The sequence below is a fragment of the Zea mays genome, chromosome 4 (assembly GCF_902167145.1).
Source record: "Zea mays cultivar B73 chromosome 4, Zm-B73-REFERENCE-NAM-5.0, whole genome shotgun sequence".
Taxonomy (NCBI): Eukaryota; Viridiplantae; Streptophyta; class Magnoliopsida; order Poales; family Poaceae; genus Zea; species Zea mays.
Window position 1 is genome coordinate 41,786,619 of NC_050099.1, and position 14,309 is coordinate 41,800,927.

Below are 14,309 nucleotides of genomic sequence, written 5' to 3' on the forward strand. Positions count from 1 at the left end.
TCCCCCGCTCCCTGATTAATTATATACACATATCCCTGAATGCCCATCATCATATATGTAATATATCTTTAGGAAATTTCAACCAGCAATATGTAAGGAAGGAACAGTAGTAATCGCATGCATGATGTGTTGTTGTGTCGTTGTACACTAGCTACTAGCTAGCATTGCTGACCGACTTGTGTTGCTGTACTAGATAGCTCCTTCAGTCAAGCATGAAGGAAGAGTGAGATGATGAGAGGTATATACACTAGTAGTCGTAGTAGATATGAGGCGTGAATTGTTGGTGCTGAACTCTATATATAATATGCCCATGATCAGTCACGAGTGGTGAGGTGCTGAATTATTTTATGCTAGCTTCAAAGATAGAGTCGATATGTGTAGTCCTAGGAAAAAGAAATATTTGAGATTTTGGTTGACCACAACTCTAGCTAGACCGAGGGTCACGGAGCCGGTAATTAGCGCCGGCTACACTGGTTTTGCATTTGGAAAAAAAAACTGTAATTTTTGAAAACTTTTGATGCCAATTTTTGTATAAATATTATGGAATATTTGAAGACTTTCTGCTCAAAGCAAAATTTAAAATACGCAACGGATTCAAACTAAAAATCATAAAAGTTTCGGAAAAATACAAAAGAAAAGAAGAAGAAGACTGATATATCGGCTTTAATCGCTCCTCAAAACCGATAAATCGATGTGTAGAAATGATTAGCCGGCGATCTAGAAGGAGCTAGGGTTTGATGGATTTCATGTGGGTGCACTGATATATGCATGTGTGCTCCATTGTTTTTTACGGTGAACACACCTGATAAGAACATATATTAATCATGGAGCTATACATTAACGAATATAGTACTAGCACAAAATTAATTAGATCTGTAGGCATGTGAATGGCCATTGGCCAACACAAACACTGACGGCGATCAGAGCACACAGCGTCGGTCTCCCTGGTGCCTCCCGATTGCAAATACTCCGGCTGGCCGGCCGCCGGCGATGGATGGAGGAGGATATGATCGCCACCGGTCGTCTTCCGGCCAGGCGGAGCATATCATATGTGCCTACTGCATGGCCAGAGGGGCTACATGCATGATCGATCAAGTAAAACTGTTTCAGCCATAAATCGGTAAATGACATTAGTATCGGTTGCAACCGCTACTAAAGCTCCAGTCATTTAAATTATGTTAAGGTCTAGTTTGGTTACTAGAGTATTGACTCCAATCCACATGTATTAAAGTGAATTGGAATGTAATTTAGTTTAAATTACACTCTAATCCATTTTGGATTGGAGCAATACTAGAGTACCCAAACAAAGTCTAGAAGGGTTCCTTTCCTTAAATTCAGTACTGAATTTTTAAGAGATGGAAGCCTTACTGCCGGCCATACTTAGTGTTGGGACCATGCTTCATCGCCGAAGGTCCTGCAGGAAGAAACAGCTTCGGCTGAAGCTGTCTGTACGTGATGCCGAAGGGTGCCGTTCATGAGGCTTCGGAATTACAAACCGACTTAAAGATAGAATGACCTTTTAGACCATAAGAGTTTGAGTCGTTGTTGTAAACTTTTATGAGGGGTATGATTGTAATTGCTCACAGGCTGTGTCAAACAGTATTCCTTTACTGTTCACGCATTCCTGTAATTGCAATCACATCACTCGGAAATTATTCTTTGTCAAGGCAGAGGTATAAATGTATCTAAACATTATATTTGAATACATCAAACTTATATAATGTATAAATGATGTTGTTTACTTCTAATTTACTTGTCTTTAATGCTTTATGTCTTCGTGTTATTTTATATTACCTCTGAGAGTTCAATTACGAAAATACAACCTTCGTAATTGTGTCATTATAATCTTCGTTCGAAGTTCATTAAATCCTTGGGGAAATAATGCTTCAGCGGACGAAGAACATTAATATTTAACATTTTATGTTGCCTTGTTCTTAATTCATAGCATTTGAGAACAAGTCCCCAACATTGGCGCCCACCTCCGGTGAACTCACTTCCACTTTTCTGAGCTGATGGCTTCGTTCAACATTCAAGATGGAGCTGCTTCGGCTCCAAAGCTGGTACTCCCGATAACAGGCGGTTCATGCTCAGAGCCAGCCAACAAGAAGCAGAAGAAGGAGGCACAGAGAAGGGTACAACATGTCGGGGTGCAAGGACCCTTCATCAAGTCAAGATGGTCTCATATTCCTATTACCTTCTCCCAAGAGGATCTTCAACTCAAGGATTACCCACACAACGATGCTATGGTTATCTCTTGTGTTATCAAAGGATTTCTGGTCCACAATGTTTTGGTTGATACAGGCAGTGCAGCTGATATCATATTTGCTAAGGCCTTCAGACAGATGCAAGAGCCCGAAGATAAAATTCTTGATGCCACACATCCCCTTTGCGGCTTCGGAGGAAGGCAGATTGTAGCACTCGGCAAAATCTCAATGTCAGTGACCTTCGGATTTATCAACAACACAAGGACTGAACAAGTTGTGTTTGATATTGTTGACATGGAATACCCTTACAATGCAATCATTGGTCGTGGTACTCTTAATGCCTTCGAAGCAATTCTGCATCCAGCTTACCTTTGCATGAAGATTCATTCGGACCAAGGGCCCATTGCTATTCATGGAAGTCAAGAAGCTGCCAGAAGGGCCGAAGGAAATTGGACAGACTCAAAAGCAATCCATAATATAGATGGAACTAAAGCTTGTGAGTAATACAAGTTCAGAAGGGAAAAAGCTGCTTCGGCTGATCAGCCGAAGCCCATGCTCTTATGTGAGGATATAGCAGATCAGAAGGTGCTATTGGGATCTCAATTGTCTGAAGAGCAGGAGAAAACCTTGATAAGGTTTCTGTTCAACAATAAAGATGTTTTTGCTTGGTCAGCTAATGATCTTTGTGGAGTTAACAGGGATGTTATTGAGCACTCGCTCAATGTTGATCCATCCTTCAGACCCAGAAAGCAGAGGCTTCGGAAGATGTCTGATGACAAGGCCGAAGGTGCTCGGAATGAAGTGAAAAGACTCCTCAGTGCCGGAGTTATTAGAGAGGTAAAATACCCAGAATGGTTGGCTAACATTGTTATGGTGAAGAAGGTCAATGGTAAATGGAGAATGTGTATCGATTTTACTGATCTCAATAAGGCCTGTCCGAAGGACGAGTTTCCATTGCCAAATCGGCAGCCCAGAGGCTGCCTATACCTTCGGAAGTATTTTTCGAAACAATAAAAGCACCTTCGGTCGAGCTTCTTGAAAGAGCAATCCTTAACATATCCCCTGTTTATAGCGAAGATTGGAGAACTGAGATCGTCTCTTTCCTCCAGGGTAATTTTCTTTCAGACGACGAAGCTTATAACAGGAGAATAGAAGCAAGAGCTCGACCATATGTCATGATAGAAGGGGAGTTATACAAGCGGTGGGGTCTGTTCCCCATTGCTCAAGTGTTTATCCAGATCCGAAGGTATAGAATTAATGAAGAAAATACATGCAGGCCTGTGTGGATCTCACATTGGATCTAGGCCCTTGCTTGGGAAAGTTTTTCGCCAAGGATTTTATTGGCCAAAGGCAGCTTCGGATGCAGCGGATTTAGTCCAAAAGTGCGAAGGTTGTCAGAAATGTGCAAGAGATCAAAAACAACCTTCGTCTTTAACTCAATTAATAGATATGCTTCGATTCTGGCACAGTACTGTTGACTGTGCGAGCTTCGGACTCCCCCCTGAAATCTCACTGTTGGTGGGTCTGTTGGCTCCCTTCTGGCTGCTGGCCCCGTGGATATACAGGTTGTAATGGTGGCGGAGGTGGAGGCTGTTGCCATGATGCCTGTGGCTGGCTAGCTGAGGCAACAGAAGCTGCAGGATGGTTACCCACATACTCTGGTATGTAGGGTGAGTGATACGAAGCAGTGTGCATGACCTGCTTCGGCTAGTTCTATTGAGCTGCAGCTTCTGCTATTTCCTTCTGTTTCTGAATGGTGACATGGCACATCCTTGTAGTATGGCCCTTCTCCTCACCACAGAATAGGCAATAAATTTTTCTAGGCTGATCCCCAAACCTTCCTCCGAAGCCCCTGGCGCCTCTGCCTCTTGGAGCTGGCGGCCGAAGATAGCTTTGTTGCTACCCCGAAGCTTGCGAGGAATATTGTGGCCTCTGTTGCTGACTTCCTCTGTCGTCATTTTGGGTGGAGTGGATTGATCTGACGTGCCTTGAGTGTATTCTCCCTCTGAAGCCCCTGGTCATCTCAGAGAACCTATAAGCTTTCTCCCTTCTTTGACGAAAGTCATTGTCAGCGTGGATGTATTCATCCATCTTTTGAAGCAGCTTCTCCAAAGTCTATGGAGGCTTTCTAGCAAAATACTGGGCAGTAGGTCCTGGACAAAGCCCCTTGATCATGGCCTCAATGACAATTTCATTGGGCACTGTAGGCGCTTGTGCTCTCAGTAGCAAGAACCTTCGGACGTATGCCTAGAGATACTCCTCGTGATCTTGCATGCATTGAAACAGAGCCTGACACTAGTACAGATAAGCTCTATACTGACGGTCCTAAACATATTTACAGTGACGTTTTTCGTAACCGCCAGTGCTAGAGGTCAGTAGAAATCACCATTTTTACAGGCGGGTAACTGAAGACCGCCAGTGAAAATCGATTTTTACTGGCGGTCGACGTAATAAAACCGCCAGTGCAAATCGTTTCCAGAAAACATAAAACAGATTTTAAAAATAGTAAAAAAATTTATTTGTATTAGGACCACCCCACCCCACCCGCCCCCGTCGAAGTCGCAAGTCGCGGCATTTTTCGCGCGCTACGCGGTTGTGAGGAATCGAACCGTAGACCTCACCCTCGCGCGTACCCTCCACTACCACTCCGTCTATGACATGACTTGTGTCTAGTTTGTAGTTGTTTTCTCCACATATTACAACCATTTGAGTGTAAATTGCTTATTTGAGACCCTAAACGAATTCAAATAAAAAAGTTGTCAACTACAAAGATAAATAACTTTTGAAGTTCTACAACTTTTATTTTGACACTTTTTTCATCCGAGGTAGTTTGCAAAATTTGAATTTTAAATTTGCCATACTTAGATTCAATTTTTGAGAACCGAAATGAGTTCAAATAAAAAAGTTGTCAACTACAAAGTTTCATAACTTTTAGAGATCTACAACTTTTATTTTAGTGGTTTTATCATACGAGGTCGTTTGAAAAACTCGAAAAATTAAGGATAAAAATGATTTCTAGTGGCGGTTCCTTAAGAAAACCGCCACTAGAAATCGTATTTCTACTGGCGGTTCCTTAAGAAAACCGCCACTACAAATCATGGATTTCTACTGGCGGTTTTCTTAAGGAACCGCCACTAGAAATACGATTTCTAGTGGCGGTTTTCTTAAGGAACCGCCACTAGAAATAGCACTTGCATGTATGGCTATAACAATTTATACTTTTAAAAATGGATACTTATTTAGACCTGATAACCACATTCAGCTAGCTTAGCAGGAGGGAGAATGCTAACTCATAATGCCTTGTAATTACTGGATACTGATGAACCAGCGGAGCCATACCTCATTGATATTCTCAAGTAGCTCTGACAAACAAATTAGGGGACATGACAAACAAATTAGGGGACACTACCTCTACGTATCTGCACAAGGGCCCAAGAGAGGTGGGGCCCGGCCATAGGAACGGAGCTCTCAGCTCCCACACCGTGCACCAGTGAATGCGAGCAGCTGTTCTGGCCTTCCAGTAATCCGATCTGCATGCAGTGTGATCCAGGATTCACGTGGATAAGGATGAAATCAAGAGAGCGCTAGCTAGGATCACACGCCAATAGCACAAGGAAGGAAGGAATGAGCGAGCGAACCTTGAGGAAAACATCGCCGACGGGCTTCTTTGTGTGGCTCTCCATCGTTGGTCGCAACCCCCGCCACCACCCTCACTCGTCGCACATCGCGCTGTGGTCACGGTCGGGGCTGCCCTTCCGTCCGGTCGAGCGGTCGAGCATGGGGCGATCAAGCAGGACTCGAGGAGGAGGTAGCTATTTATGGCAACGGATCAGGGTAGCGGGGTCGAGTGTGGGTTGTTGGCTTGTTGCGTCCGTGGGCGTGGCAGGCGGGGGGTGGGGGCGGGCGGAGGGATCATGAGCTAGAGGGGGAGATCGTGGAAGGAGTGGGCAGTTTGGAGGGAGATCGTGGGGGATTCCTTTGCGCGGGCGTTTGGCAGTGAGCGGGTGCTCCTGAGATGGCTAAGTTCGACGATGAACAGGAGAGCACGGGACGGAGACGGCGCTAGCAGGAAGAGCTAGAGGGCGAGGGATCGCTGGGCAGAGAAAGCAAGGGAGACTGACCCTAAAGCCAAGCTAGGTCAGGGTAAGAAGCGTGAGACCTCCTGCTAGCTACTTGGGCCGCACCAAAGAAACACAGCCCACGCGACCTATGTCGTCGTCACGGCTTGCACATTTTTATGACCATACCGGCCAGCCAACGTAGCTTCTACCGGCTTATAAGCCTTCCTTCTTCAGAGAAAGCAATCGTGGTCAAATGCTCCTGCCAGTGTCAAATTGAGGCAACTTTTTGCGCGAGCAGACGTGGGCCTGGTGTGTGCAAAACTAAGGGTGGCTGTCACGTGGGCGCTCGTAGTCTGCAATGTGGGCCCAACGTCCGAAGTGTGTGATGGCTTGCACAGTAGGAATGGCTGAATGGGAATGGGGGATTTTGTCACATGGGACCGGAGTGCCTCAGTAGTTGCTCTACGTCCCGCGTCACAGAATGTGATGGTTTGTCAGACAGGGACGAGGGAAAAACAGGAAATGAAAAAAGGCAGAACAGAAAATGGCAGGCTACCCTTACAGCCTTAATAAGTAGTAGAGATATACATGTCGTACAAGTACAAGCTAAATATACGCAGAGATACAAAGAGAGTAAAACATGAGCGATCCTCAAACTTACACGTTGTATCACTTAAATCTCCGAACTCAGAAAACAGAATACAACTCCTAAACTTTATAGATCAATGTAAAAATATTCAAACCAGATTTGCTCAGACTAGATACCGACAGCGTGCCACATTTGATCCTCTCCCACTGCGTCAAGGCATGCTACTACTCTATACTCTATATAGCATGGGGATTGTCGATTAGCTAGCTAGTGACTAACTGTCAAGGCATGTATAGATATATACGGGATCAGGTATATATATGCGGTACCTAGATGTTATGGCAAACTTTGCCCCCGTCTTCAAAACATGCATATGCATGGCTCAGTGGCCCCTATCTAAGCAGCACAGCTAGGGGTGATAATGGATCATAATCCAAATGCCTCTTTATAAAAAGGTAGGGCACCTAAATAATTTTAGTTCAAAAATTGATAGGAATAGGATCCGATCTTAATCCGATTCGATCCTTAAAGTTTTTAGTGTAAAATCTAGAACTCATTATCACCCCTAAGCACAGCACCATGACAGGCTAGCTTCTTCTTGTAGCCTCATGACACCTGCTGGCTGCACTACCATGCATATATCTAGGATAGAGGACTAGTGCACAAAACACCATCTTTCTTGCACATTATGATATTATTTATTTATTTATCGCTTCATCAAGATGCCTTCTTCCTCTCTTAGTTACTTCCACAGTTCCACTTCACCTCCTCCTCTCCCATTTCTTGCTATTGATATTGCCAGCTCTCCTCCCCATTCCCCTCGCTCTCACTTATGTGACCACTCGTGGGCTCCCCTCTCTTCTCTCACTCCATAATGTCCCTCCAAGGCGAGACAGCAACAACTGCAGCATCATCTGCTAGCAGCGTAGCTAGCTAGGTTTACATACAACTGCACTTGGGAGCTATCTGAGAGGAGCTCGTCTATTACACAGTGTGTGGTCGCTGTACCAAGGCAGCTGGCTGCAAGTGGTCGCCGAGGGCGGCGCTGTGTCCGTGTGTCGGCGGCCGGCATGAACAACATTACGCAGCACAACTCGAGCAGCTCATGGGATTTGGACATGAGCCTCGGCACCCACCACCACCCTCTCCTCTTCGACAGCCACCCCAACCCGGGGCCGCCGCCGCCGCCATTATCCTTCCACCTCTCCTCCTCCTCCCACCACCCTCCGGCGCCGCATCCTGCACACCACCATCCCAGCTTGGGTCCTTCGCTGTCTTCCTCCCTCTTCCCACAACCACCGCACCACCACCATCATCGGCTCCACCGCCTCGGCCTCGACATCGACGACCCTTCCTCCCATTCCCACGGCCACCGCGGGAACGACGAGCTGGAGGAGATGCGGAAGCAGCACGAGGCGGCAGCCGAGCACGTGGACGAGGAGCTCGGCGCCATGAAGGAGATGATGTACCGGATCGCGGCCATGCAGCCGGTGGACATCGACCCGGCCACCGTCAAGAAGCCGCGCCGCCGCAACGTACGCATCAGCGAGGACCCCCAGAGCGTGGCGGCCCGGCACCGGCGCGAGCGGATCAGCGAGCGCGTCCGCGTCCTGCAGCGGCTCGTGCCCGGCGGCACCAAGATGGACACCGCCTCCATGCTCGACGAGGCCATCCGCTACATCAAGTTCCTCAAGCGCCAGGTGCAGGAGCTCCACAGCGCCGGCGGCCAGAGCAGCCATGGAATGCACTGAGCGATCGAGCGAGGAGCAGGGAAAACTTTATCGCCGATAACGTATCCGATAAACCCGATTTTCCCGTTTATCGCTGGGCTCCAATTTTTTTACATACCGGCCAAAAATTTCGGCCCATTTTGAATTTTGGCCCAAATCAGAGATCCCGCGCGAGCTAGGGTTTGCACAGGCATTTCTTGCAGCCGCCGGACGAGTCACATTCACATTCACTGTTTCACATTTCTTCCCAGTTCGTTTTCCTTCACACCCGACGCCGCCGCCCGTCCTGCTCGTGCCTCCGTCAAGAAGAAGCGAGCTCGGAGCCTCGGACCCGGACCCGGCGCACCTGCTCCCTGCCGCCACCGCGCCGGTACGTGTCTCTGTTCCCCGTTACGCCGCATTGCCGCTACGTTGCAGCTACATCGATCTCCCAGCTTAGAGGGGAACGGGAGGGTCAGCGGTGTGACGGCACTACGGCAGTATGTGCCTCACCGACAACAGCTTCAACTACCTGCCGCAGGGGACGTCGTGGACCGCCTCATCGCGGATTGGCGGGCGACTGCGCGGGCCGGCGCCACGGACGCGCAGGGGCGCAGGGCTACTTCGAGGCCGACTGGCCGAGCTCGTCCACGGCGAGTACAAGGTCACTGCAAGCCACCTGGCGCTCAACAGCTCCATCAGCCACCCGGCGCTCAACAGCTCCTTCTCCCGGAGCGTCAAGGTGGAGCTGGGCTCAGGGACTGACCACAACTTCATTGACATGCAGGACTGGGTGCGCCGCGAGGAGTGGCGAGAGCAGCGGGACGTTGAAGAGCAGTGGGAGGTTGGCGGGCGAGGTGCGCCGCGTTTGATTAGGTTCGCCATGATCCACTGCAGCGCCGCTGTCATTTTTTTATAAATAGAAATATTAAAAGTAGATGCTTGCTTTCTGGTTAATATACAATTATTTGAGTGATTGTAGAAAGTTAGAAACACAACATGGCATTTGAGGTTGAGGAAGACGATGCACATCCTAGAGGGCGTTCAAATGCAACTGTGATAGACGAACAAGGCGATTGCCATCGCAAAGGAAAGAGTGTCATTGGAGCATCATCAAGTGACGTTGCTGGTATGAGCACAATGCCTGAAAACACGGTTGAGGTGGTCACACAAAATGGTAGGTACATGTTAGTGTATTTTTATGTGATGGTCAATAAAAAAATCATTGTTTATGGTATTATACTCATGCACTTTTAAAATATTGTGGTCTTACACTGCAGGGAGGCGTGTGAAATTAAAAGGAGGCATTGAGAGCCCATGGAGCCATGGTGAGCCTTATGGAAATGGTTTTAGTTGTAATTATTGCACTAGTCGTATCAAGGGCGGAGGTGCGACCCGTCTAAGAGAGCATTTGGGAGGATTGCCTGGAAATGTGGCTGCATGTATTAATGTTCCACTTAATGTTAAGGCAATAATGACTGATCAAGTGGCTATTCGGAGAATAAGGAGGCGGCGAAACAATGACCTTAGACACTATGTTGAGCGAGAGGTTAGAGAATCAAATAAAGGATTAGGGACTTCGAGTAAAGCAAGAATTCCTCTAGATGAAGAAGGTCAAATACAGATGGCATTGAAAGAGTCATTGAGGGAATATGATGAGGAGAGGTTCTACCGAAGTCCAAGTGGTAGTAGGTCTGCAAGTTGTTCTGCTAATCAACAAACTAGACTTGACAGGTAAATAATTTGTTTTTAGTTATTTTGTGTTTTATTTAACAATCTTATTTGTGTGTTGACTACTTTTTTTATGGATGGATAGGTTCTACCGAAGTCCAAGTATTTCACAGGGTCCTTTTGATATTGATCTGGCACATAGTAGGGCACAAGCACAGCCTCGGGTGGATATCATGCTTAGGGGCGGTAGCAGAGATAAGCTAGGAAAAGCATTGGCGAAGTGGTTTCACGCCAATGATATTCCAGGAAGAAAAGCAGATTGTCCATATTTTCGATCAGCCATTAAATTGGCACAAGAATGTGGACAAGGGGTGCACATCCCTAGTGGAAAGGATTTAGATGGCAAATTTTTGGATATGAACTATGAAGATATGGAGGCTCACATGGCCAAATTCAAGGATGATTGGAAGGAATATGGTGTTACTGTCATGTGTGATTCATGGACAGGTAAAATATGATGAATTTTCATATGCTAACATTTTCTTATATGGTGTTACTGTCATGTGTGTTACTTATATTTATATACTTGATGTTTTAGGTCCTACCATGATGTGTATCATTAATTTTATGGTATATTGCAATGGAAGGATGTTTTTTCACAAGTCTATAAATGCAACTGGCCGTGTTCAAAATGCTGAATTTATTTATGATTGTATTAGAGAGGTGGTTGTTGATGAGATTGGGGTGAAGAATGTCATTCAAATTGTTACAGATAATGGGTCCAACTATAAGAAGGCATGTCGACAGCTCATTACTCGGTATCCGCACATTACATGGCAGCCCTGTGCAGCTCATACAATTAATTTGATGCTGAAAGATATAAGTCGCTTTTCTGAGGTCTCTCAAGTAGTGGACGATGCAAAAAGAATTTGTAGATTCTTCTATAACCATAACAGGTAAGTGTATATATATATTTGATAAACATATATCCAATACTTCTATATTTGTGTTTAAAGTCTATTTTTGTACTTGCAGGCTTCATGCTATGATGAGGGAGAAAATTGGTGGAGAGTTGATTAGGTGGAATGCTACTAGGTTCGGCACCGTCTTTATCTTCCTTCAGAGTTTCTGGGATAGACAAGATAAGTTTATGCAATGGATGGTGTCTGATGATTGGAAAAACAACGCATGGAAAGATGAAGCAGATCATGCATTTACTTATGATTGTTTGTTAAATAGAAGATGGTGGAGTGACATGGAATTGGTGTTGAATGCTGTCACACCAATTTATACTGTGCTTCGCTATGCTGATCAACAAAAAAATGCAACTATAGCTGGATTTCTTCCAAAGATAATGACAGCCATGGCTCAAATACGTGGTAATTTAAGTAAAGAGAAAGATCTTCTTGATAGAATAGTTGGAGTGATCAAGAAGAGACTAAAATATATGGTTGATGATACTCTCATTGTTGCAGGTAAGAGATGAAATGAGAATTGTTCAATTTATGTTCTTTTTTGTTGAATTTGTTTCTAATAATAATCTTGCTTCTTTCTCTAGCTGGTGCACTTGATCCTAAAACATTATATATGACTAAGCTTTCAAGAAAATCATCTACTAGACATGCAGTTACATTGGCTCTTAAGAAGCTTGCAAGCTCATCTAAGATTGCATCTGCTGCAATTGAGCAATATGCTTTTTTCTGTGAAAAAAGAGGATTATTTGCAGGGGAGGAAGCCGAACGTTCAGCAACTAATGGACGCATGAGTGCAGGTTTTTACTTGACTCATTATTATGCCTCTTTGGTGGTGGCCTTTCAATTTTAGTACTTTTATTAAATGGTCTGTGTTCATTTTTTGTAGCTGAATGGTGGAGTGCATATGGAGGAGAGCACAAAGAACTACAAATGCTTGCACGTCGGATTGTTTCACAATGTCTATCCTCTAGTGGATGCGAGCGAAACTGGAGCACATTTGCATTGGTCCATACCAAACTGAGAAATCGTTTGGGTTATGAGAAGCTCCACAAATTGGTTTATGTCCACTACAATTTGAAATTACGCATCCAACATTTCGAGAATGACATGCAAAGTCTTCAAGAAATGCAAGTCTTCAAAGATACTGAGTTAGATCCATATAGTGTTATGATAGATTGTGCTATGTATGATGAAGGTAACCCAATCATGGATTGGTTGTGCAACTCAAGGAGTGAGTCTACGCCTATTCTTGATGAGTATGATGACAATGAGCTTGAATCCCCAATCCCATCTAGAGTTCTCATGGATGAGTTAGGAATGGATGTAGAAGTGACCGCATTGAAGAGGAAGCTTGATTTTAATACAAGAGAAGGTAAGAAGAAAAGAAAGGCAGGACTTGTTGATATTGAGGAAGAAATTGAGGATGATGTTGAGTCAGATTCTTCAGATGGTAGCCCAATAAATGTTGAATTATGTGATAGCAGTTCAGATGATGATGGCACAGGTATTCTATGCGAGTAATGAACTTTCAAATTCTTTGATAATTTTAACAACATATAACTATTGTAATTTTTTATGGTCTCAAAGTAGGTGATGAGTTTGGTGACGAATGGGAATTTAGAGGACCTAGTGGTGGTGGAGCATGTGAAGTTGGACCTAGTGGTGGTGGAGCATGTGATGTTGGACCTAGTGGTGATGGATCAAGGGATGGTGAGTGGGTTTTCCATTTAGATTGGACTATAACATATTGAATTACAAAAGGTAGATAGAAAACATGTTGAGACTTGTATTTATGTTTGTAGGTGCTATGCATGAGCAAGCAGCTCCAAATCCTCCACTTCGTCCAAGATCAACAAGGCTAAAGAAAGTCCCTGTGAAGGAACTTTATAAGGTTAGACAAACATCTAATCTTTGTATATGAACATCGAATTACAATTTAGCGACTGACTATAAACATGTCAACATTCACAGTGACAAGTGATCAAAGCCTCTCCAAAGACTATGGAGGATTTCATTGTCATATTTTCAGCACATGTCTTTGCCTTATTTTGGACTTTTGATTCATGTGTGAACTATGAATGGACTATGAATGTGTGAAACTGTGAACTATGAATGTGTGACTGTGAACTATGAATGTGTGACTGTGAACTATGAATGTGTTAAACTGTGAACTATGAATGTGTGAACTATGAATGTGCTAATGTGTTGTTTTATTTTGTTAAATGTCTAGATATAATCTACATGATATTCTAGATAAACTGGCATTTTTTTTTAAATTTGTGCCGAAAAAATTTACTTATCGCCGATAGAAATCCGATAAACCCGATAATCCTGTTTATCGCCAACCTCCGATATTTTTTCCCTATCGATAGAGTAAACCTTGGCGAGGAGAGGAAATTCGATAGTGGTAGGAGCTTCCTTTCCTTTCCTTAATTTGTACCGGATCGGATTAACTAGCTAGGAATCAATATAGTCTGTCTCTATCGATCAATGGTGGCGTGGTGTGGTGGTGGATCGATGGATTGGTGGATGGAGATGATGAACTATAGAGAGATCAGAGGTAATTTTGATCTGATCGTAATTTAATCATTCTGGGTAGCTAGCTAGCCAAGCTCTCTTGTTATTATCGACTCCATGTATGGATGCGTTCTCCTCTCTAGCACGGTGCGGTGTTGAGCCATGTTTTTACCATCAAATTAAGTAGACTGGTCAATATAATTAAGCTTATTATATAGCTAGGGTTTGTGGCAATTTTACTGCCCCTTCTTCGTCAGCTCGTCGTCTTCATCAGTCCATATATAAGCGAGCTAGGCCAGGTTTGTGGCTGTTCTTTTAATTTCTCCCCCGCTCCCTGATTAATTATATACACATATCCCTGAATGCCCATCATCATATATGTAATATATCTTTAGGAAATTTCAACCAGCAATATGTAAGGAAGGAACAGTAGTAATCGCATGCATGATGTGTTGTTGTGTCGTTGTACACTAGCTACTAGCTAGCATTGCTGACCGACTTGTGTTGCTGTACTAGATAGCTCCTTCAGTCAAGCATGAAGGAAGAGTGAGATGATGAGAGGTATATACACTAGTAGTCGTAGT

At 44.6% G+C, this 14,309-nt stretch overlaps 2 protein-coding genes across 5 annotated transcripts; both read left to right on the forward strand.

Moving 5' to 3' along the window:
- The first annotated feature begins 7,924 nt into the window (after positions 1–7,924).
- Positions 7,925–8,605, forward strand: LOC118477057 (transcription factor HEC3-like). The gene has a single exon (XM_035967596.1). It carries the CDS (start codon positions 7,925–7,927, stop codon positions 8,603–8,605), a length of 681 nt encoding a protein of 226 aa, XP_035823489.1.
- A 189-nt stretch (positions 8,606–8,794) lies between these two features.
- LOC118471923 (uncharacterized) lies at positions 8,795–13,466 on the forward strand. Of its 4 annotated transcripts, none has more exons than XM_035967244.1 (12): positions 8,795–9,227; positions 9,351–9,439; positions 9,546–9,740; positions 9,844–10,297; positions 10,380–10,741; positions 10,833–11,190; positions 11,270–11,709; positions 11,793–12,005; positions 12,095–12,712; positions 12,799–12,918; positions 13,011–13,099; positions 13,180–13,466. In XM_035967244.1, the coding sequence occupies exons 3-12, from the start codon at positions 9,563–9,565 to the stop codon at positions 13,180–13,182; spliced, it is 2,835 nt and encodes a 944-aa protein (XP_035823137.1). In that variant the 5' UTR covers positions 8,795–9,227; positions 9,351–9,439; positions 9,546–9,562; the 3' UTR covers positions 13,183–13,466. The 4 variants fall into 4 exon arrangements, with proteins under 4 accessions (XP_035823137.1, XP_035823139.1, XP_035823136.1 ...); XM_035967246.1 differs by having other exon boundaries at positions 9,106–9,227; positions 11,007–11,190; positions 13,180–13,458; XM_035967243.1 differs by having other exon boundaries at positions 9,106–9,227; positions 12,796–12,918; positions 13,180–13,444.
- Positions 13,467–14,309: the final 843 nt, after the last annotated feature.